This window comes from Solanum verrucosum, unplaced genomic scaffold (genome assembly GCF_900185275.1).
Source record: "Solanum verrucosum unplaced genomic scaffold, falcon-dt-bn FXZP01001106.1, whole genome shotgun sequence".
Classification (NCBI taxonomy): domain Eukaryota; kingdom Viridiplantae; phylum Streptophyta; class Magnoliopsida; order Solanales; family Solanaceae; genus Solanum; species Solanum verrucosum.
This window is the reverse complement of record NW_026019643.1, coordinates 594,537-620,807: the sequence shown is the minus strand read 5'-3', so window position 1 is coordinate 620,807 and position 26,271 is coordinate 594,537. Positions and strand designations below refer to the sequence as shown.

Genomic DNA, 26,271 nt, shown 5'->3' with positions numbered 1-26,271 from the left:
GAATATAGAGAGCTTGATCGACCCATTAAGTTGAGGTGATTTATGTTCAGAAGTGACGCCCGGACAAACAACTCGCTTGGTTAAAAAACAAGATGAAATATAAATGCTCGCCAGTTAGTCTGTTTATCCCCGCTCAACGATGTAGTTAGGCAGCTAATTGGAGTAGGCGACTAGAGATGTGTAACCCAACTCATACAATTAACCCTGTAAACCAATAACTTGACAACTAAAATTAGTTCTAAGCCGATAATATGATACATGAGATTCATTGCATGTTGTAGCCTTGGAATTGTCTTTTACTTGCTTGAAACATCATCTTAAAGTCGTTCACAAGCAGTTACTTTTAGTTATTGCATAATTCGTAGTAGTAGTAGTAAACAATCATCACCAACTCTTAAAAAGGTTACTTTTAGTTTATTTGTGGAATTGAGTGTTAGATATAAATCGATCATAATCCCTTTGGAACGATAACTCGTTTCTTTAAAGAATCTATATTACTTGTGCGACCACGTACACTTGCGTGTATATTGGGGAGCAACTAGGAACAATACTTATTGTTCCACCATGATTCATGTCGCTTTATAGGAGTTAGGGTCACTCAACAAGAATTAGGCAATTTTCTCATATATTTTTTCGTGTGAGTTATTACCTAAAGCTCTTGATGATACGAATTTTGGGCACTTTTTTTTTGCAGAACTTTATAGGATCATTTGTAATGACTTGGGAGAACAATTACTTATTAACTCACCATGGTTGATGCCACTCTTTTAGAGTTTAGGGACCATTCAATAGAAATTAGGGGATTTTCTCAATTATTTGTGTATAATATACATGAATTTTTTGGTGATATAAATTTCAGGAACTTTTTTGTAAAAACTTTACAAAACCCTCTGTAATAACGTAGGAAAACAATACATATAATCTCACTAGATTCACGACACTTTTTTAGCAGTTAGGGGCTACTAACAGGAATTAAACGATTCTCTCAATTTTTCATGTGTTAGTACATGATTTTTTTAGTATGAATTTTGAAAACTTTTATTGCAAAAACTTTACAAGACCCTCCAAGGGAACGATATCTAGGCTCGCCATGATTCACGCCATTTTTTTAACATTTAGGGTCATCCAACAAAAGCTACAGGCCAAGTCAAACAAAGGGAAAGAAAAGGTTGTGGAACAAACAAAGAATGTAGATATGAGGCCTAGTAATATTGCAAACATGGATCAAGCATTCTCCATGCTACCAGCAAACTACAAAGGATCATAATACATACAAAATTTGTTTTTTTTGTTTTTTTTTAGAAGGTAACAACTTGTATTCTATTCCAAAATAAAAACTAGAACCTACCACAACAAATTACAGTTCCTAATTACAATTGTGGAGAGTAGCAGGAAGATCTTTAATCCTATAGAAAAATTTTACAAGGAACCTAAAACATCTGTAACTGATTCTAGATCTACCATGTACTCTTGTTTACAAAAAAAAAACTAAGCAATTCATCTTAATCTTCTGGATGGAATTACTCTTGTTTTGGAAGCATCTGAGATTTCTTTCTTTCCACACAGACCACCAGATGTAAGCCGGAATGATTTTTCATCTTTCTTTATGCCCAGTAATGCTTGCATAAATGCTCCATATCTTCAGGGTCTGCGTAACTTTCCTAGGCATAACCCACTTCATGCCCTTCAAATTGATAAAAATATTCCACAAAATGTTGGTTATTCTACAGTGAAGGAAGAGATGGTTGACAATCCCTGCTTCTTCTTCACCACATAGAAGACACCTAGGACTCAGTTGAATATTTCTTTTCATAAGATTTTTCTGGGTCAAAACTGCTTGCTTAGCGAGGAGCCAAGTAAAACAAGACACTTTGTAGTGGATTTTAGTTTTTCATATCAGCTTCCATGGCCACCCATTCCTCTGACTGTTACAAGGATTAAACTTTTTGTAAGCTCTTCTAACACTGAAATTGTCCTGATTGTGATCTTGTCATCCCAAACTATCTTGTGCATCAATAGTTCCTTTGAACTGCCCCAAGACCTTGTAAAACTCCACCAACCTTTGGATCTCCCAGTCATTTAGAGGTCTTCTAAAACTCATATTCCACCCTTGGTTTGACCACATCTCTGCCACAGTGGCCCTTTGCTGCTGGTTTAGGGTGAAAATATCTGGGAACAAGGTTTTTAGAGATCCTTGTTCTAGCCATCTATCTTTCCAAAAAGAGGTTTTCCTACCATTACCTAATTTAATACTGCAGTTTCCTCTAAGCTTTGGCCAAAGGTTTCTGATGGCTCTCCAATGGCTTGATCCATAAGTGCTAGTGACCATTTTAGTTATCCAGAGATCCTTCATTTCATATTTGGCTTGTATTACATCTTTCCACAAAGCTTGCTCACTGGAAGCAAATCTCCATAGCCACTTCATCATAAGGCGCTGATTTTGAGTTTTTAAATTCCTTATCCCCATCCCCTTGCCTGTTTACTCTCAATCAGAGTATGCCACTTAACCAAGTGTAATTTCTTGGTTTCACTATTTCCTTCCCACCGGAAGTTCCTCCTCAAAGCATCAAGTCTGTCAATAACACCATCAGGAATAGGGAAAAGCGACATCATATAGGTAGGCATAGAGTCCAAAACACTATTGATGAGTGTTAATCTTCCTCTTAAAGAAAGGTACTGGCTCTTCCAATTCGCCAACCTTTTTTCACATTTTTCAATCACCCCATTCCAAATGCCTATAGATTTACATTTGGCTCCCAAGGGCATCCCCAAGTATGTAGTTGGTAGGTCTCCTGTCCTTCCACCCAAAATCCTAGCCAGAGAGGGTAAATTAGGGACTTTACTGGATACAAGAAACTCTTGTTCCAATTGATGTGAAGCCCAGAGATAGCTTCAAAAATAACAAAGATTACCCTTAAGATCTTGAGTTGGTTCTTGTTAGCATCACAAAAGACAAGAGTGTCATCTGCATATTGTAAGTGAGTAATCTCCAGCTCAGCCCCCACTCTACTGGATACCCTAAAACCTCTCAGCCACAACTTTTCTTGAACGATTTTCAACATATCGTTTAGCCCCTCCATAGCGATAATAAAAAGAAAGGGAGATAATGGATCTCCTTGTCTTAAACCTCTTTGTGAAGAGAAGAAACATGTAGGAGAGCCATTTATTAGAACTGAGAATTTCACAGTGTTGACGCAAAACTTCATCTATCTTAACCATCTACCTCCAAAACCCCTTTTAGAATGAGTTTCCAACATGAACTTCCAATCGAGGTGGTCATAAGCTTTTTGAATGTCCAGCTTACATAGGATGTCTGGGGCACTGCTTCTAGTTCTAGCATCAACACACTCATGCCATCTAAGAATGGCATTCATTATTTGTCTCCCTTTTATGAAGGCCAACTGTTGGGGGTACACCAGTTTGTGCATAAGCCTTTTGATTCTCTCGGTGAGTATTTTGGAGATGATCTTGTACACGCTACCAATTAGACTAATGGGTCTGAAGCCAATGAGCTTCTTAGCACCCTTTTTTTTTTTGGAATTAAAGTCACATAGGTAGAGTTGAAGTTTTTCTCAAAAATGTACCTCTCATGAAAGTTCTTGACTGTAGCAATCACATCTTTCCCAATAACCTCCCAACAATAGGTATAAAAGGCCATGGTAAAACCATCAAGACCATGAGCTTTGTCACTAGCACAAAGTTTGACACTATCTCATATCTCTTGATCCTCAAATTCCTTCTGAAGCATGAGATTATCTTCAGTATTAATTTTGTGATTCATCCTGCATCCACCTGAAGGTCTTCAAATTTCTGTTTCAGAATATAAGTTCTGATAGAAAACTACAATTTCCTTCTTTATGTCTTCCTGACTACTTCACCCCCCCCCCCCCCCCCCACATACATACACATTTAGTTCATCAATATTGTTGTATCTTCTGTGCGAGTTGGCAGTTCTGTGGAAGAACTTGGTATTGTTGTCGCCCTGTTTCAGCCAATTAACCCTTGATCTCTGTCTCCATGCAATTTCCTCATATTTAGCTATATTTTCAAACTCTAACTTTAGTTCAGCTTTTGAGTGGATCTCCTCTTCCCCAAGAGTTCTTTGATCTTGGACTTCCTCAAATTCAGCAAGTTGATTAACTATGTTCTGTTTCTGTAATGCCGAGTTTCCTTGCGCTGATTTGCTCCACTCTCTCAACTTAACTTTAAGTGCTTTCAGCTTAAAGGCTAAGATGAAATCTAGCCTTCCTTCACAATCAAAGGACCTCCACCACCTTTTGCAAGATTGATTGCTTGATATTTTTGAAGCCTTCATTCCACTCATCAGACACTAGAAACCTATCTAGCCTAGCTGTAATGTCATGTTTGTCCCCTTTCCTCCATGTGTAACTTCCACCTGCTAATTGAAGGTCCAACAAGCTCATAAATCAGATAGGTCAGTCATCGATTTTGTGATTCTTGAATAATTTTTCTTCTCAAAGGGGAATCTAACTGTGTTGAAATCCCCACAAACTACCAAAGGGCCGTTGAACAGACCTCTAGCTGACCCAACTTCCCACCAAACTTCTTCTCTTTCTTCTCTACTATTTGGAGCGTAGATGCCAGTAAGTACCCAGGTGAAGCCAAGACTTTTACTTGTGAACTTGCAAGATATAAAGTAAGCTCCCACACTGCTAACCTCCCCTATCCAAACTTTCCCGTCCCAAAAAATTAGGATGCCCCCTCTAGTACAACTAGCTTCAAGTTGACAAAATTCCACTCCTCTGTTTGCCCATAAATCTTTAATAATGTTTTTCACATTCCCTTCAATCTTGGTCTCTTGGAAGCAATAAACATCAGCCTTCCACCCTTGGTTTAGATTCTTGATTACACGCCTTTTATTTGCCTGATTCAGGCCCCTCACATTCCATGAAATTATCTTGATTGTCACTTATCACTAGCTAAAGTGTAACCCCCCCCCCCCCCCCCCCCCTGCTTCTAGTACCATTACTTCTGAAGTTGCTCCCACATTCTAGGCTCTTAAGTTCTTTTGAGCCTTTAATTGCAGCTACTCATTCAAATAATCAAACGCATAATGTGCTGCTAACTCAGACACCACTAGTGCAACACATGACTGAAAGACGGGTGAAATTAAAGCACAATAGGAATGGTAAACTGCAGTCAAGTCAAAAGGGAAGATACAAGCTTCCACTGACATGCTGAAATAGATTCAAGAGCATAACCAAATTACAACCAGCAAATACTATGCTACATTTGCAAATCGAAGAACAAGTGTTGAGTCTGGGGGAACTATATGAGTTGGTTAGTATCAATAAAAGGAAGGTATAAGAAGAAGGAACTGAGAAGGTATTTGATGAATAAACATTTTAATTTGATTGCTCCAGTAGAAAGAAACGAGTAAATTAGGGGTTGGCAAGGTAATTAGCTGAATGGACAAAACTCTAGGCAATGGAGGCTGGATGTATCTTTATGAACATGTAAAAGTTCTAGACCACAATAAGCTAGTTAAGATGGTAAGAAAAATCCTAGATGCTAGAGGAACTGTGTAACACATTCAGTCCTTCAATTATCAAGAGTAGGATACGTACAACTGATAGGAGATCATCCCAAAACATAGCAGCACTTGAAATCTTTAAGTGGGAGTTAGATTGGTTTAGAAGAAAGCAATACAAAGCTGCAAAATTTCAGTATTCTATAATGAAACATTTGAAAATCAAAGGCCAGAAACAAAATTTTAGACGAGAACTGCACCGCGTTCATCAACAGAAGAAAGATCACTTAGAATTGCTACTTCTAAAAGCCTCTCCGAACGAAAGAAACTTAACAGCACTATGTCAATATTCAACAAGCAAGTACGCAAAAATATGTCAATATTGTAACTGCAAAGTTGCATATTAACAGGCTATCATTCTGTATCCATCATTGTTGCCGTCCAAAAGAAGCCAATTTAACACAAACAATCAGATGAGTGTCATCTATCTGCCTATTGTAGAAAAGTGAATCAAGTCATGGAGTAGGCCTCAGTCACCCTCAAACTATGGGAACCAAACCAAATCATTTTGATGCCATTTTCATCCCGGAGGAGAACTTGAATGTCCATCTACTATCTATTGATGGATCATGTTGAACTGCAATCTGGAAAGCTGTTGAGGAATTGTAGATATTACAGGTCCATATCTCTGCCATGAATTAGGAGAGCATCAGTATGATGAGAAAATATTATAAAGATGATCGCATATATGAATAGTACTCGCTGTTGAAAGATTACACCAGATAACACAATCCTGTAAAGGAACCTTTGATCACAGTGTTCTTATATGCAAACTAACTTGAAAGAACAGAATAGGAGGCAACAGAGAAACCATAAATCATTCTATACCTGAACATTGTCATAAAGTTCAAACAATGGCACAGCAAGAAGTTTTAGATTTTTGGGGACAGCAAAGTACTCTCTTTCAGATAAGTGAACGAGGAAGAGCTTCTTACACTCCTGCACGACATTCAAAGAGAACTAAATCAGGCAAATATGAAACAAGGGATAGATCAGTGATTCATGAAACAACGGGATAGATCAGTCAATCAAAAAAACTTGATACTACTGTACCTTAGGTTTTGTTATGTGTGGAGGACAGTATGGATACATTATGGTTTCAAAGTTCGGCCTCCACCAGGTGGCCACGCACTCACCTATCTGCATTTACAAATGCCACATCATAGGAATATGTATTTATTTAAATTTCAAAAGAGAGAGAGAGAGAGTTATACCTTATATAAGAACAAATAAAGCCAAGTAATAATTGGGCTGGTTGGCTTTTGACACACTTTTTATCCCATTTCAGCCCAAGTAACTTTCGGCCAGGTTATTTATCAACTTATAGCCCGTTTGGCTTAACTTAAAAAAAGTTGTTTTTAAAAAGTCAAACTTTAGTAACTTTTAAGTTAAAAAAATGAAAAGTAGCGGAGTATCTACTCTTAAACTTTTTTTTAAGTCAAAAACAAAAAACGAGTCTCAAGTGAACAAAGAACTATCAATAAGTTCTACTGATAATGGTATAAAACTGAATCGATCAAAAATTATGGTGGATAATGTTTTTGCATACAACGTTGCACTTAACATTATGCAAGACGGTGAGGATCTTGAACCTCTGTCTGTCAAGAATGGCGACGAAGATGTGATTGGCCAAAATGGCAAGAGGCAATTCAATCAGAGAATTGAATTCCTTGCTAAACGTGAGGTTTGGACTAGTAGTCCAAACGCCTAATGATTCAATAACTTTTCGAAACGTCATCGATTTATCTATACATGGAAGTCTTGAAATACATTTGATAGATGTGGTTACAGCTTATCTTAAAGGTTCACTTGATTATGAAATTTATTTACAAGACTAGGAAAACATATTGTTACTAGTTCATACAAACACCGAATATTAAATATATTTAGATTATTACAGGTCCATCACCTATCAGGTGATCTATTTAAGTCGGTCTGAGACGAACAAGTGATGTTGCATGTAATTGATAGCAAGACCTCTACTTATGAAAACAACGTTGTCCACTACCGTTTGGGGTCATACTATCTTACATGCATCATCACTTGTTCGCCTCAGACCGACTCATTATACTAAATACTCTCCGTCACAATTAGTTTTTGGTTATGAACCAAATATCCTCATCTACGAATTTCTTGATGTGTTGTATATGTGTCAGTGGCACCACCACAACACACTAAGATGGACCTCCAAAGAAGGTTAGGAATATATGTTGGGTTTGATTCACCCTCAATAATTCGCTACCTGGAACCATTGATGGGAGATTTATTCAGTGCGAGATTTGCAGATTGTCGATTTGATGAAACAACATTTCTGCAATTAGGGGGAGACAAAAAAGAACTTAAGAGAGAAATTCTCTGGAAAATTTCATCTATCTCATTTTGATCCACATTCCCCTATGTGTGAACAAAAGGTCCAGAAAATCATCTATTTGCAGAATATAGCAAATCAAATGCCAGACGCATTTGTTGATTTGAAAAGGATAACTAAGTCACATATTCCTGCAGAGAATGTGTCCATCCAATTCCAACAGGACCATCTACTAGTGTCATAGCTTTTGAATCTCATACACGCCTAAAGCGTGGCAGACCATTGGGTTCAAAGGATAAAAATCCTAAGAAAGGAAGCACGAAAAATGACACTATAAAAGGATCTCACAAAGAGATTCAAGATTTAATTAATCCTGATATTTCTGAAGATATCAATCATCCTGAGTATCAAGTGAACGAAAAACTAGCAATAAGTTCTACTAATAATGGGATAAAAGTGAATCAAGCAAAAATTATGGTGGATAATGTTTTTGCATATAACATTGCACTTGACATTATGCAAGATTGTAAGGATCTTGAACCTCTGTCTGTCGAAGAATGTCAACGAAGATGCCATTTGCCAAAATGACAAGAGGCATTTCAGTTAAAATTGAATTCACTTGCTAAACGTGAGGTTTTTGGACCAGTAGTCCAAACGCCTAATGATGTAAAATCAGTTGGTTATAAATGGGTATTTGTACGAAAAAGAAATGAGAGAAATGAAATTGTAAGATGCAAGGCACGCCTTGTTGCACAAGGATTCTCTCAAAGACCCGGTGTCGACTATGAAGAAACATATTCACCGGTTATAGATGCAATAATTTTCGACATCTCATCAATTTAGTTGTACATGGAAGTCTTGAAATACATCTGATAGTTATGGTTATAACTTATCTTTACGATTCACTTGATAATGAAATTTATATGAAAATTCCAAAAGGACTTAAAATGCCTGAAGCATAAAATGAAATCTCGGGAAATGTGCTCAATCAAATTACAAGTCATTATACGGCTTAAAACAATCAAGACGCATGTGGTATAGTCACCTCAGTGAGTACTTGATAATAGAAGATTATATAAATGATGTCATTTGTCCTTGTATTTTTATTAAGAAAACAACATCGGGGTTTGTTTTATGTTGATGACATTAATCTCATTGGAACTCCAAATGAGGTCCAAAAGGCAGTTGAATATCTAAAGAAAGAATTTGAGATGAAGGACCTTGGAAAGACAACTTTGTCTAGGGCTGCAAATTGAACATTTAGCAGAAGGGGTCTTCATCCATTAATTTGCATATACAAAGAAAATTTTGAAACGTTTTTTACATGGACAAAGCACATCCATTAAGTACTCCAATGGTTGTTCGATCACTTGAAATGAGTAAAGACCTATTCCGATCTCAAGAAGAGAATGAGGAACACCTCTTGGTCCTGAAGTACCATATCTTAGTGCAATTGGTGCACTTATGTATCTTGCTAATGCTACGAGACCTAACATTGCATTTTCTATTAATTTGTTAGCAAGATATAGTTCTTCCCTTACACGAAGACATTGAAACGGAGTTAAACATATATTGCGATATCTAAATGGGACCAATGATATGGGTCTGTTTTATAATAACAAAGATAGTTCAGATCTTGTTGGTCATGCAAATGCAGGTTATTTATCTGACCCACATAAAGCTCGATCTCCAACTGGCTATTTGTTCACATATGGTGGTACTGCTATATCATGGCGATCTACGAAGCAGTCCATTGTCACTACTTCTTCAAATCATGTTCAGATAATTACTTTTCATGAAGCAAGTAGAGAATACATATGGTTGAGATCAGTGATACATTTCATCAAAGAAAGATGTGGTTTGGAGGGTGATGTCAAGGTACCCACAATCCTTTTTTGAGACAATGTTACATGCATAGCTCAATTAAGAGGAGGCTTCATAAAAGGAGATAGAACGAAACACATTTCACCAAAATTATTCTTCACATGATCTTCAGAAGAACGGTGATATTGATGTACAACAAATTCGTTCAAGTGATAATCCAATAGATTTATTTCACCAAATCTTTACCAGCCTCAACTCTTAAAAAGATGGTACACAAGATTGGAATGCGAAAACTTAACCATATGAATCATGGTCTTTATCAAGGGGACTAAAATACGTGTTGCACTCTTTTTACCTTTGTATAGATTTTATCCTACTGGGTTTTCCTAGAAAAGTTTTTAATGAGGCAGCAAGCAATGTGTATTATGAATGTCTATATATATTTTTTCCTTCAACTTTACTTTTACATGGACATCTACGGGGGAGTGTTGTAAAACTAAGGTGAATGCCATGTGGGGCCACCCATTTGAGGAATATCATCACTTGTAATGTCGTAAAACAAAAGTGGATGCCATGTGGGCCCCATCCATTTGAAGACTACCATCACTTGGCCAATTAAATGACTTCTTAATGGCCAAGTGATATGTTTGTACATTATTTTTTGGCTATAAATAGCCACTACTTCATTTACGAAGGAATATATATTCAAATACAATACAATATAATACGACATTCTTTCTCTCTTTGCTTGTTCGTACAAAGACCCAATTATAGCAAACTGATTTTACATCATTGGGTGTTTGGACTACTGGTCCAAAAACCTCTTTTTCTCTCCTGTCTCACACATTCTCTCGAAACCCTAGAACCGTTTTGTCCTCTTTTTCACCTCTTCTAGATTCTATCAATCACTATGAAATTTTTTGGAATTTTCAAATCTAGCTTCTCTGGAATCTTGAACTATAGTTGGATTTGATGATTCCTTTCATGTCCAAATCCTAGTTTTTCTTGGACTTTTAAAAAAAAAAATTGTTGGGCTGGAAAAATGAACCCATGGAGGGCTTTGTGCCTGTTGCTGATGATCTCAGAGCCCCATCGAAGTCATGGTAGGTGGATGACTTGGATGCTAGCATGAGACGGCTTATACTTTTCTTCTTCTTTTTTTATGACAAGGGAAACCAGCAGTCGCTACCCTTTGAGTGCACACAGGGTAAAACCCCCGCTCCTATGCAATAGCTCACAAACCACATAGGAGAGGTAACCCACACTAGGCAAGCCCGATGCGATGAGCTCAACCCAGAAGGAAAATCCCTTGCTTTCCCTAGCAAGGGGTTTCGAACTTGAGACCTCCAACATGGAAGTCCCAAGCCCAAACCACTGGGCCACCCAAAGGGTTATACTTTCTTCTTCGAAGAATTCAAAGGACACTGATTCTTCATTTTCTTCTATGAACAATAATCAATTTGAACTGCATGATTCCTAGGCATTGGCTGGTGCTATTTCGGGAAGAGTGTCGAAGGATGTTGTTAACACAGTGGATCAGTTTCTTCGTGAGGCTTTACAAAACCCTCGAGAGCATCTTTCCATTATGAGGATGGAGCAAGATGTTGAAAAGTTCATCAGGGATCCTGGCCAACAACAGATGGAATTCCAACGGCTGCCTACCTCCTATTTCCGACTGGCTGCTCACTGCGTGGCACAACACTATTCACTACAATCAATGGTTTTGTTGGACAATAGTTTACCGGATGGCTAGGGTCCCAAAATTATTTTGCGCAGACTTCTGAATGCCAGATGTCTTTGAATCACTTGGCTGACATTCTGGTGAATATGCCTCAAGGAGATACTGGTGTGGTTAAGGTTGCAATAAAGTATTATAAAATAACTAACTTAGCAAACTAAGATTAATAACTAACTTAAAAGGAAGAACAAGCAAAGAGAGAAAGAGTATTGTATTCTATTGCTTCGTAAATAAAGTAGTGGCTATTTATAGCCAAAAAGTAATGTACAAACATATCACTTGGCCATTAAGAAGTCATTCAATTGGCCAGGTGATGGTAGTCTTCAAATGGGTGGGCCCCACATGGGATCCACCTTAGTTTTACAACACTCCCCCTTTAATGTTCATATAAAAGAAAAATTGAAGGAAAAAATATTATATAGACATTCATAATATCATTTTTAACTTATGTTAGGTTATTTTTAACTATGCCAAACACTCTCAAAAGCTAAAAATGACTTTTAAGTAGATTTGACCAACTTTTAAGCCAATCCAAACAGACTCTTAGTCCATTTTAACCAGCCCGCCCATTTAACACCTATATATTCAACCACACAAATTGTACTTCAAAATTAACACCTTATACAATAAAAGATGTCCAATCCTTGTTTCTTTTATCACTATTTCCATACAACATAAAGTGTATTGAATACCTCCATACCCCTATATCTCCCATGCAAGGAAAAAAAAACTACTATATTTCAATTTGTTTGTGTTAGTTTGACTTGGCACGAAATTTAAGAAAGTAAAAAGACTTTTAATTATGGTGGTCTCAAACTAAAGATGTGTATAATGTACCAAAATGTCTTTTAATCTTGTGGCCTCAAACATGCCACATGGGATGTTGAAATTAAAGAGTTACCAAATTAGGAATGAGCCATTCTTTTTTAAATAGACTAAAAAAAAAAGTAAAACAAACAAATTAAAACAGAGGGACTACGAGGGACTACTAAACAGTGTAACAGGCACCAAATTACCTTCCAATTTGGCTGATTGGCAGGAGGATTAGCTGCAAGTTTGCTGGAGAGTTTCCTTTTCAAACCCTCGATTTCTGCAAATAACGAAAGAGAGAAGAAAAACATAGAAACTTAGCAAGAAATTCACGACTTACCAGAAAAACAAAGGGAGAGAGTATGATAAGAATTCAATTTAATTTAATTTTTAATAGTATGGTAAGAATCAATGTGTCACAAACAAAGACAAGAACACACCATTTTCTCCTGGTTTTAGGCGTCCACCGGGGAGCTTGCAAAATGTGTTCCCAATTTGCAGAAGAAGAATATGAGGATGATTATGTTCTTGTACCTGTGAATTTTATACACAATTAGTGATATCTGAATATTTGATACCAGAGTGTCATTGATAAAACAAACTTCTCCGATCTGGATGATTTATGTGCCAAAATTAGTATTTTCACATATCTTCTATGCGGTACCACTTTGCCATGTATCTCTACAGAATCTATATGAAATGTAAAAACTGCACAATTTCAAATTTTCAATAGTATGAGCTAGTATTTTTGAGATTTGGAGGAAAAGAAAGCAGCTGACAAGTCATCTTAAATTCTTAATTTGATGAGCGTGTATATTCATTCTTTTCCCATCACAAAATCCTGAGACCTGCTAATAGTAGCTCTATGAAGGAAATAGCATCAATCATCGGCAGTCTCAACAAGGAAAAAACTGCTCAAAAGGTGAGTCACTACCAAGAGAAGAAAAGGCTTGATATATGAAAAGGTGTACTCAAGCCATCTGTCCTACATACTTCTTATTCAAACCAACTCACACGGTTCACCAGTTCTTCCAACTGTACAAAAATACTCAAGAAGTGTGGGAGATAACTCTCTAAACATCAAGTATCCCTCAATTCTGAAATAGTTGGGTTACATTACATAAATCCTACGTATCATTCTTCTCTACTACAGAGGTTCTTCAAAACTAGAAATAATCTAAAGCGCACATTCATCCCTGCATTGACATGCAAATCTATAACTAGACTAAGAATATCAAAAGATAACACTGAACCAACTGTGAATGTAATAAAAACTTAGCCTTAATCCCAACTAAATGAGCAATTTTATAGATCCTTTACTTCCTTTGTGTTTTTAACTTATCCACCTTGATTTCAGGAGATCGTCTTTTGCAGCAATGGCTATTCTCTACCTTAATAATTTTAATCATTATAGTATTGCATCCACAGGCACAGACCCAAAGTATACTTAGGATATGTTGAAACTATTTCAGGTAATATTCTTTCACTAATCCTCTGTGTCACTTGCATCCTCTATTTGACTGAACATTTCTAACCTGGTCCAGTTTTGTGTAACCACACATCTATCTTAGAAACAACAACCTCATACCCAATGTAGTCCCACAAATGAGGTCTAGGGAGGGTGGGGTAGAGATGTTTCCCATAAACCCTCGGGTCAAGAAAATCGTTTTTCAGGACAGGTTTGGAAAAAAATGCACGAGTAAAAAGATATGATGAAAATATTGAATAACAAAAAGTGATGACAGTAAAAATAGTAAAGATAACCAAAGTAAAAAATACAACAATAATAATAATAAAATTGAAGAATAAGCTACTGCTAGCATAATAATAATAACACATCTATCTTGTCATCCACTTTAATATGGCATTCACCTAGTGGATATTCTAGGCCTTAGAGGCCCAAGCCACCCAACAGTCAATACCATACACATTGATAGTTCAAGCCCTTTCTTATTCTTAATAATCAGATTCCACTTTGTTTTGTCCAATTTTCTAACTCAAGCCCTCATCATAAAGCTGCAACAAAAATCTTCATGCCAGACTTGTGGCACTTTGAAAATTAGCATAACCAGATATGCTATCATATGCTTTCTCCGGGTTAATTAACATCAGATGGAGATTCTTCCTCCTTCCTAGAAACTCCAAATTGATCTTCTAAACTAAAAGATAGCATGCATAAATACAGGTCCAATTCAACCATTTTGCAAAATTTGGCAAGTCATAATATCAGAGGAAGGAAAAACAAGCTAACCCTAATTATAGATGAGCTAACCATCACAATACTAGATGAAATCTCGTAGTCTATGCTATTTGCTGATTATATTGTGCTAATTCACTTAATTGATGAAACCAGGGAGGTGTCAACCAAAAGCGCTTGAACTAGGGAGAAATACTTTAGAGAGTAAGGGGTCATCTGATTTGCAGTATAGGATAAAGTAGTTATAGTATAGAACTGTACAACGTTTGTTCCTCTGTTTGGTTACTATTTTCTTTCTTGGTATAATAATCATTGTATAACTTATACAGGAATCATCGTTTTATTATACCATCTCCTATGTGGGATAAGCATTACATTGATTAGTTACACATGAATAATAATCGAATTGACAAAATTTCCTTCTCTCCAAAGTTTTTTAATACCATGGTCATTTCTCTTTCTTCAAGGACCAAGAGTATAATTGGAAACAAAAAATTATCTAACTTAAAACCAAACACATGATTTAAACTATACACTACATATCTCATTTTCAATGCAATGAACCAAACACCTGATAAAAAATAATCTTTGCATCACAATCCCTACATACTTTTTTTGAGATTCACAATCCCTACATTATTAATCCATGTATTACAATCATTGTGCAACTTGTTTTTTCAATCAAACGACTCCTAAAGACTTTAGGGTAAATGGAAGTAAAACTGAATACATGCAAACCAAGGTTAGTCATTAGTCAACATTGAGAAGAGCGAAGATGAGGTCAAGACTAGACGAGATTGAGGTATCAAAATGCAAATAATTTAGATATATACGCTCGTTATTTCAAGAGAGTGGAAGGATAGATGAAGCCGTGAGCTTGCCAATAAACCTTTTGGAAATCTCTACAAGTCAACATATACTTGTATATACTAATACATTCATCACCCACTTTCTTAGATTTTAAAAAAGGTGGCATTGATCATCAAAATAAGCATGTGATGATTCATCTGATCTAACTATTCTTTCCAAGATACTTTCTTAACTCTTCCCTAACAGGTTTCGGGCTTGTTGTACAATTCTGACATTACCTCGGTAAAGTATTACAACAACAACATACCTGTGATCCCATAAATCGGGTCCGGGGAGGGTGGGGTGCACGCAAACCTTACTCCTACCTTCGATAAGGTAGAGAGGTTGTTTTTATAATACCCTCGGCTCGAGAAAAGCATTTTCAAAACAGGTTTGAGAAATACAAGAGTGAAAAATTCTCAAAAATAAAACAAGAGTGAAAACCACCTATGTTTAAAATCACGGAAGACAAGTAAAGTATTGACGACAAAAAATAGTAGAGATAAGCAAAGTAAAGAAAAGAACACACACAATAGTAGTGAGACAGATAAGGGAAAGGTAAGCAAACAAAATGTTCTAAACTATCGCCAAGCTCACCCACAGATAAGAGAGACAACGCTCAACTACCTACTTACCTTCTACCCAAAATCCTCAACCTCCCCTTTCTCCTATCTATATCATGCCCTCGGTGAGCTGAAGATGTTTCATGTCATGTCTAATCACCTCTCCCCGATTCTTCTTCTACCGCTCCTCAACCCTTTCACTGCCACTCTCACACCTCCTCAATGAGGCATCTATGTTCCCCCTCTTCACATGCCCGAACCATCTCAATCTCGCTCCCGGCATCTTTTCTACCACGGAGGTCACTCCCACCTAGTCCCGAACATCCTCCTTCCTAATGTTATCCCTCCTAGTAATGTTTGTAACAATCAATAGCCATAACTTGCAAATACGGCAGATTAGTTGAAAAACAGCCACTTGAGCTTAAGGAATTCAGTTCAAACTTCAGGAAATTTTCCTAAAATTATTCTCTCATGTTGCCTGTTGAGATTCACATCTAGGTGCATTGTAAACAAAACTTGTCTGCTTTATAAGTGATAATAAACTAGCAACAAGATGCAGCACACAGAACATAAGTCAGCATCTAGGACAAAACCAGACATACATCCACCCCAGAGGTTTTTTCTTCTCTGTTTTTTTATTGGGGGGGAGGCTTCGGAAAAAGTGACAATAATATCAAAAAGGGGTGAGATTAAAGCTAACGCAAATAAAAGCATTAAAAATTGAAATGAAGAATGGAGAACCATACCAAGAGAATTCCTTCAACACTTGTCCTCATTCCCTCCTTCATGTAGCTGCAAACAATGCGTTATCTTAGATGTTTGTTAATAAGAAAAAAAAAAGGTAGAACACGTTGAGTACTAGAGAACCTTAGTACCAGTTTAGGCATGAATACTAAACTTAGGTATTTTTGCAAATGCTTAAGTGTGATAGTGAACTTCTCCGAATTTCAAGTGCAATACTAAAATATTGAGTCTAAGGTCCATCGAAAACAGTCTCTCTACATCCCAAGATAGGGGCAAGATCTATATACACTCTACCCTCCGCAGACCCTACTTGTGAGATTTTAACTGAAATACTGGTCCATTCACAAATCTACAACTTTCACAAAACCAACATTTCTAAATGAAATCCATGTTCAAAAACAACTTCAACACAAATATTGTCTAAACGCCTATTAATTTGTTAATCCAAATAATTAAGTATTACATTGAGATGCCTCCAAAGAAAACAGGACAGTATTAAGGCCCGAAAGGGTTTAATCTAGGGTTTTAGGGAATCACTTGGTCCAAGTACTACAACGACAAGAAAAATATCAAGAACGAAAGGAAGGTTAAAGGGAAAGAATCGTACTTGACTTTCATACGAGCAAGGCGATCGGCAACGGATGAATCCTTCTCCATTTTATGCTCTTTTGTACCAAATGTATAACTAGAGAGTGGGTATGTGTTCACTATAGCCGACGAGACCATTTTGATCTGTTCAACCGCTTCTTTTGGGCCAACCGGCGAGAATGAAACTCCGGCGACGGCGAGAATGACACTCCGGCGACGGCTCGCTGATGATACTGGTTTCTTCTTCCTTGGTTTTCCTCTTTTTCCCTCCTACTGAAATTGATTTTTACTATTAATACATGCTTCCGGACTTTTGTGTCCTTTTTAAGGGGAAAAAAAATTGTATATTTTAGTATTTAACCGGATCTTTTAGTCATATTTTCAATAGAACAACTTTCATATATAGCAAACATAAAAAAATATATTTGTATGTTATAGATATAGTTTGTATAATTGCGCTCTATAACAAATTTTATATTTGCTATGGAGCTTCTGATTTGTATAATTCGCTAAATACATCCAATTTTATACAAATTGTTCAGTTTTGTATAAATTCATTTATACATTGTAATTTGTATAATAAGATCTGCATTTGTATAATTATAAGTGTATAGGACGAAAATATATGTATTTATATTTGTATATACATTTTTCTCTCGCTTTATACAAACACAAACGCATTTTATACATTTTATACCGAAATGTAGAAAATGGCTAATTGTATACCGAAAATGGTTAATTGTATACTGAATGATGGCAAAAAAATGGGATGTTTGCTGCGAATTACAAATCAAATAAACTATAGCTATAACATTTAATTTGAATTTAGTTTGTTATTTTATACAATTTTCCCTTTTTAATATTTATTAAAAATAGTTATATTTTAGTTTGTTGTAGGGCTGATTTATGTAAGGTAAATATCACTAAAATTTCAAATCAGTTATGTTTCAAACAATAATCGACAGGGTGCCTCTTTCCCTTATTCCTCAAAATTCAATATCGACTTTTAACACTCTATTGATAATACTTAATCTATGTCGAAGTGAAGTTGATTTATTTGAGTTTTTTTGTTGGCAGTGAAGAAGATTTTGAAATAATCTATTAGAATTTCGATGAAACACAATTTGGCACGAAATTTCCATCTTGATTTTTGAAATATTCGTTAAATACATAATAGACCAGGTATTTGTTAACTCGGTGAATCGTTAATTTGTTTGAAAGTGTTTCAAATATGGCTATTGAAAGTATTAACATGCATACATTTGATTTTCCTAGATTTTTTTTTAATTTTGTGATATTACAATTGAAATCTTTAAATGGATTTGAAATATTGTGTGTATGCTTTTTTGAATACAAAATAAGTATGAATACAATTTGTTTGTATACAAAAATATGTTTGTGATTCTTAGTGTGATTGAAGAATTGTAGGTTTGGCGGAATGTTATACAAAATATATTAAAAGTTTATTTGTTTTTATTTTTTTTCAAAATATAGTATCCATCCTCGAAATTGGGTACAATTTTATAGTTCATAATAGTATTTTGTAGCAGATTGTTTAAAATACAAGATAATTTGTGGTTAGGATACATTCAGGTAATTATTGAAATAATTTGGGATACAATTTAATGAATGTTATACAAAGTACTCCCTCCGTCCCATTTTATGTGGCGACATTTGACCGGGCACGAAGTTTAAGAAATAGATGAAGACTTTGAATGTTTATCAAATTGCCCTTCAAAAAATAATAATATTAAAATTTAAAAACAAAATATACGCATTCCAATTTTTTTTTAAAAGTACACTCATTTTCTCTCTCCTATATATTGGTGAAGGATAAAGTCAAAAAAGATAAAAGCACAGTGACTTTTCAGATTTATGTTCCCAAAATTACTCATTTTCTCTTTTCTCTTTTTAAGTAGTTTAGAAACCACTCTCTCTTTCTCTTATGAAGAAGATCGTCCCATCTATGCAAACCATGTTTTTTTTTGAAAAAAAATCCTCTTCTTGATTCCAATTATTTTTAGATTTGTGGCGCCAAAATCACATTAAATTCATGGCGCGTAATCATAATTTTGTTTGAATTTTTTCAGCAAGTGCTATTAAGAGAGATGTTTTTTATATTTTCATATCATTTTTTCCCTCTGTTACCTTTGAATAATTTCTCCTGCAGGACTATTGTATTGTTTTCTTTCATCTCCTTTTTTTTCGTTTCTTGCTTATACTCCAGAAATGAGTATAGTTGTATTTCCGGAAGATCCAACCACTAAAAACAAGCGATTAAAATTTGAAGAACGTCAAGCCATTGCAGATTGGCTTTTGAAAGAAAGCAAGGAAGGAAAACTCAAATATGGATCTTTAAAACAAGCTGATATTTTGTTCAACAAATCAAGAAGAACTATTTTACGCATTTGGAAGCAATGTAAATCATCTGTTGATAATGGTACACCGTTGGATGTGTCTTCGAAACTTGTAGGCAGAGTTGGAAGGAAACGGGTGGAAGTTGACATTAATCAAGTTAAAGAAACTCCACTTTGTCGTCGAACAAATATTCGATCTCTGACTTTTGCGATGAAATCAACTGTCTTTCGGCGGATAAAAGATGGCACTATTCGGACACATACCAATTCCATTAGGCCTCAACTAACCGAACAAAATAAGAAGGTACGACTTGAATTTTGCTTTTCAATGCTTGATCAGAGTACAATTCAGACAAATCCAAAATTTGTGAATATGTTTAATTATGTTCACATTGACGAGAAATGGTTTTTTTTATCTAAAAAGAGTGAAAGGTACTACCTACTTCCTGAAGAACATGAGCCTGATCCATATCGCTCTTGTAAAAGTAAAAACTTTATTCCAAAAGTTATGTTTATGGCTGTTGTTGCTCGTCCTCGATTTGATGAAAATGGAATTGAGCTATTTTCTGGAAAAATAGGTATTTTTCCATTTGTAGTTAAGGAACCAGCTAAGCAGAATAGCAAAAATCGAACAGCAGGAACTCTCGAAACAAAAGCCATTCTATCAGTAACTAAAGATATTACTAGGGCTTGTTTGATTGAGAAAGTTCTTCCTGCCATTAGATCAAAATGGCCAGCTTCGGATTCAAACATTCCTATCTTTATACAACAAGATAATGCAAGACCACATATTGGTGTCAATGATTTGGAATTTGTTGAAGCTGTCCAAAAAGATGGATTCGACATTAGACTATGGTTTCAACCACCTAACAACCCTGATTTAAATGTGTTGGACCTTGGATTTTTTAGAGCAATCCAATCTCTTCAATATCAAAAGGTTCCTTCAAATGTTGATGAATTAGTGGAAGCGGTGGAAAGATCTTTTGATGAAATGAAGGTTGAACAACTCAATCATGTATTTCTTACTTTACAATCTTGTATGATTGAGGTGATGAAAGGTAATGGAGACAACAACTACAAAGTTCCTCATTTGAACAAAAACAGATTAGAAAGAGAAGACAATCTTCCTCTTCAACTTTGTTGTGATATTGGTATTGTCAATCATGTTTCAACTCTACTTCAACAATGATAGGGATAACTAGTATGGCAAATTTTTCTTTTTTGAAATGCACTTTTGATAATTTTGTAGGAACATAGAAAATTTTAACAAATGAAAAATGAAATGATATTTTATAAGTAGAGAAAGTACTAGTATTGTGTACATCCAAGGTGATCACCATGTTATTTTTGTACTCCTTTAATATGTGAAAGTTGAAATGATATTTTGTCAAGTATATTAGGAGCATTACTATTGTTTACAATCATGGTGACCATATGTAATTTTTGTACTTATGGCTATTAGTTATGAAAGTATAACAAAAACTACGATGGATCCAAAGTAGCATGAATTATTTGTAGCATTGTCACCATTTTTTTTGGTGCCTTATTGCTAATTTAATCTTAAAAACAAATTTCATTGATATTGAATTAAAATTGTAAGTTGAGAGCAATGTTACGAAACGATTATTATTGAATTGTTCACTATCTAGTTTGAATTTGAAGTTTTTGATTTTCCTTAAATAGATTGTAATTTAAGATAATCATCAAATTCATGTTAGAATACTTTTCATTAAAATCATTACCTTACTAAGTGAAAGCCCCAAAATTTTAGTGAAAAAATAAGAAAGCAATGTAATGTAAAAATGCAAATCTTTTTTTCTTGGTGAAACATTAGAAAGAACGAAGAATAACTGTGGACAAAAAAAGTTTATACAAATTGGAAAGAGTAAAGAATGGTATTCTAGTCATATACAACAAAAAGCTACAACATTGTTTTTATAGGAAAGAGAAATTGCAGGTTCAATTAATTATTGATGACCTTTTATAAAAAAAAAATAGGAGTATTATTTTTAAAATTAAGTGGGACCAATAAGGGTAAAAGAGGAATTGTTTGTTTAAATATTTGCCATATATGGAAATGTGATATTCTTTTTGGGACTAACCAAAAAGGAAATGTTGTCACATAAAATGGGACGGAGGGAGTATATGTTAACTATAATATATTTTTGAAATACAAAAAATAAGATAAATATATTTGACAATTATGGAATTGTTATAAAATAATATAGTGGATGTCCACTACATCAAGAAGTTACTCCATTATTTTCCTCCATTATGAAGATAATCATAACCTCCATAACTTTCACCTTTATAACCATTATTCTTGTAACCTTTCACTTTCATAACCTCCCCATTATATTCAAGTTAATGTCATGTTTATGACTAACCGTTTGTATGCCTCTATGTTACACTATAAATAGAGGCATAAGGGTTCATATTGTATACACTTGAAGACTTGGAATAATAAGAAAAGCTCTCATCTCTTGTCTCCCTATTTCTATTGATTTCATCTTCTATATTTCTTGTCTTATTTTGCTTTAGTTTTATAACACGTTATTAACACGAATGTTCTACTATTGCAGGATTGAAGCAAAACAAATAAAAGGAGGTAAAATAATTGTGTTTATTTTTCTCTCGAGAGCAAGGTAAATTATTGTGGAATCTATTTTATCTATTACTTGTGAACAAGGTGAATGATTAATATTATTGTTACTGTGCATTTTTTCACCTATGACTATATATACTTTCTTTTGTATGTGGAATTTATTTTATATTTTATTTATGATTATGCTCACTGTTTTGGTTATTACATAAGCTTTTAATTTATTTTGTTTTGTGCGTGAAATATTTTGGGTTCACATGGAAATTGAAAAAGAGGTGGTGGTAGTGAAAAGTTTTATTTTAGTGTAATTGGAATTATTATTTTTCTAGTGTGCAATGGATTCTTTGATTTATAATGGTAATTCACTACCTTAATAATTATGCACCAAACATTATATAATATAAAGCTTATAATTAAGCAAATATATAAAAGCTATCACCACCTAAAGCAGTAAAACAAAGTCGTTATGGCTATGTTACTAACATAGACAACCATGAATGGTATTCATTGACAGGTGTTATATGTAACTCTCTGTTTTGACTAGTTTAAGATATTAGTACATACTTTGTTGAGAATATTTTTATTGTGTTTTTTTTTTGTACTATATTTTATTATGCATGCTAATCACAAAGTGACAATTTTGTTCTATATTTATTTGTACATGTTAATCACAAAGTGGTATTTTTTTTTTTTAAGACTCAATGGTGAGTCCTATTATATTTGGCATTTATGTCATTGATTGAGGGTAAGACGAAGGATTCAAATCCTATCGCACCAAGAAGGTAATCGGGTGAGAGTCCTGATGCATCATGATAATAAAATGTTGGGTTGGGTCCCAACAAATAATGACCTAAAATGCCTTTTTATGGGTAAGACGTTGGGTTCAAGTCCCAACATAATATAATGCTGATGTAATGATGACTGAGCAAATTGAGATGCTCTTGATAAAAGTCATGAAATCCGCTCAATTGATTTGCTCCATTCTCTTATGTGAATGTGATAACAGTGCATAATCTGAAAAATGACAAGTGGTTGAATGTATGAATATGGGTGTGGTAAAATGATAATGGTCATCATTGTGGTAATTAAAAGGAAGAACATTATGGGTTCTTAAGATGTTCCTTCAAATGTAAACATAATTTTGTCCATTAAAGTGATATAAAAGGTTATTGGACACATTGTTTCTTAAGATGGTCCTTCAAATATGAAGGTAATTGTTAAAGGTAATTTTTATCCATCAAAGTGGTATGAGAAGTTATTGGGCACATTGTTGTTGGTGCAACCCAATTTGAAAAGTTTTGTAAATCCTCCATCAAAATAAAGGAATACAAAGTGGTAGTACAATTGGTACATTTGACCTCGTAAAGTGATGTTGAGGTGAGTCACATAAATTTGATAATGCCAAAGCATGACAATGAGTTTCTAATAAAAACTTATGGAGCATGTGCAAATGGTTATTGTCCATTTCTTGAAGAAAATGTGACTTGTGTTCGTATGGATAAGAACATGTTCATGTATTGTTGGATGAATGTCACATCTCACCTCTACGGGAGGTTTGAGAGATTGAAAGAAAATATGTTGACATAAATGGTTATTTTGGTCATATACTTTGAGTATTGTGGTATGTTTTATTATGAATTATTGAGGACAAAAGAAAGAAATAAATATTTTCTATAAAGGTTGTGGCCATGATCAAAATAAATGTTGTTGTGTGGCAACACAAATTTGTCATTGGTTGTCAAGAAATAAGTCTTGCATGTAATAATTTTAACCATGACAATAATAATAATTTTCTCCTTGAAGGAGATGGGCACCATAAAAATGGTGTTGTGAAATTTATGGTAGTACACAAAATTAGTTGAGAGTTCCGAAAGAGCTAATTTGTTACTATCCAGAATGAAATTGTTCATAATATTGGGATTGTAGTAAGTCTCAAAAGAAACTTTTTAAGTTTCGGAGGAATTGAAAAAATAGATTATTATATTGAGACTATAAATTATTGAAAGATTAAATATCTTCAGATTACTATAATCAAAGCGGGTTATGAATATTTACATAAAAGGTTACCCGCCTTTCTTTGGTTTGTTGAATAAAAATATGAGCATGATGAAGGAATCACATGCAAAAGTAAACTAGAAGTTTACTAGAATAAAGATCAGTTGGCATAACCGGTTGACCATTTTGGTTCAAATGTGATGCAAAAGAATTGAGAATTCATGTGGTTATATGTTGAAGAAATAAAAGATTCTTCAAGAATTCTCATATGTTGCTTGTTCTCGTGATAAAATGATCATTGTACCAGCTAAGGTTGGGATTGTATCCCCTGAAATTATTTAGAACATATATAAAGGTGAATATGGGCCCGTTCACCTGCCATGTGGACCGTTCACTATTATGATTTAATAGATGCATCTATGGAGTGGTCACATGTGCATTTGTGTCAACTTACAAATTGGTTTTTGTAAGGTTGTTTGCTCGAATTGTTAAATTAAGAGCACAGTTCAAAACTATAAAATTATGTTGATAATGTTGGTTGGTTTAACGGAAATTGTATGCCTCCAATTATAGCTAGACCAATGATTATGAGAACAAATCTCTCAAATAAAACTTGGCATGAGATGAGTTTATTTAACGTGAATGCATCAAGCCAACAAGGTTCTCCCATCACAATTGGTTCAAGGTCAGGAACCAAATAATTTCCATCTAAAAATTTGATGTGTGCACATATGATTTTATTGCTCCACCATGCACAAAGATGGATCCCCAAATGAGGTTGGGGTGAATGTTAGATTTCCTAACATTAGTGTAACACCCCAGAAAATTATTGAGCTAAGAACCGAACCGTTCTTCATAGTGAGTGAGATTTTTTCAAGGAATTTAAAATTTCTTGAGTATTAAGGTCACTAGATGTTGCACCTTGAGTTCCAAGAAGAACCTAAGAGAAAAGCATTCAAGTCATTCCTAGTTTTTCTTAAGTTTTGGGTCAACTTCAAACGACCATAACTCCTAGTACAGGATGAGTTAGGTGAGCCACAAGATATAAAATTAAAGCCCTTCGAGTCCTCTTTCTAACGCCACTGAGTTTGCTCAATTCTGAGCTCTGAGTAACAAGTTATGACTGATTTACTAACGTCGCGCAAACCTGGCAGCAGCTCCGCAAAAGCTCCGCGACGCGGAGCCAATATGGACCTCACTGCCTGGTGAAAAATAATTCCGACTCCCAGCTCGTTTTAATTATTTCTTTAGGGGTACTTTAGTCCTAAAAACCCTTAGGAGGTCATCTGAATTGCCCTAAACATGTAGAAAATCAGTTTTCTTAAATCAAAACCCTTTCATCCACTCCAAAGATTCTACGCTCAAGAAATTCAAGAAGAAAAGCTAAGGCTAGGGTTCTTCTTTCCAGATTTTTCCTTCAAGTTCTTCAAGAAGATGTCCTTTCAGGTATGTAAGCTTCCATAGTGTTGGGTTTGTTCACCCACACGCCAATCATGTTAATTTCAGCGTTAAGTTCGTTCTAGAAAGTTGAAAGTATGGTGTTCTTGAAATTGGCTTTAGTTCTTGAGTTTTGATGAGATTATTGAGTTCTAGATGAAATCATGTCGATTTTAGAGTTGTTTATGAGTAGGTTTTTGTGTTCCTGTGCTGGGTATCTAAATCAAAAGAGGGATTGAGAAAGAGAATTGAATTTAGGCGAATTGGGGTTAGAAAACGAAGAAGGAAAAGTCGAGCAGATTTTGGCACGCAAGTCCGCGTCGCAGACTAGCTCCCCCAGTGACCAAAAAGTTTCTCCGCTCGCGGGTAAGATGCGGACTCCTCTATCTCAAAATTTAATTTCGCGAGTAATTATTTAAAACACCTCCACGTCGCAGACTTATTCCAAAACGGTGATTTCGTAACTTTTCTCAGATTTAGCTATTCAAAATCATTCCTAAACATCATGAGATATTTCCTATCACAAATCATAACCCTTGAATCCATAATTCAAATTCAAGGTAGAGTTAAAAGTTAAGTCTTGAGAGTTCTTTCGAACATTTTGAGAATGTCCCCTTTAGTCTTTTTTAGGAGTCTTCTACAATTTCTAATACCTTGTTTCAAGACTTGAGCAAGTGAATATGAGAATGAGGAAAATGTATTCATGAG

At 35.0% G+C, this 26,271-nt stretch overlaps 3 protein-coding genes across 3 annotated transcripts in view; 2 read left to right on the top strand and 1 right to left on the bottom strand.

Moving 5' to 3' along the window:
- Positions 1-26,271, top strand: part of LOC125826298 (uncharacterized) — a 445,897-nt gene that overhangs the window by 65,859 nt on the left and 353,767 nt on the right. The gene's annotated exons all lie outside the window — the stretch shown is intronic.
- On the bottom strand, positions 5,763-17,487 carry LOC125826839 (pre-mRNA cleavage factor Im 25 kDa subunit 2-like). Its single transcript, XM_049506216.1, has 7 exons — positions 17,192-17,487; positions 16,587-16,632; positions 12,672-12,765; positions 12,438-12,511; positions 6,605-6,691; positions 6,380-6,490; positions 5,763-6,179 (listed from the first exon to the last, which is right to left on the bottom strand). Exons 1-7 carry the CDS (start codon positions 17,308-17,310, stop codon positions 6,108-6,110), a joined length of 603 nt encoding a protein of 200 aa, XP_049362173.1. The 5' UTR covers positions 17,311-17,487; the 3' UTR covers positions 5,763-6,107.
- On the top strand, positions 19,402-20,718 carry LOC125828797 (uncharacterized). Its single transcript, XM_049508153.1, has one exon. It carries the CDS (start codon positions 19,402-19,404, stop codon positions 20,716-20,718), a length of 1,317 nt encoding a protein of 438 aa, XP_049364110.1.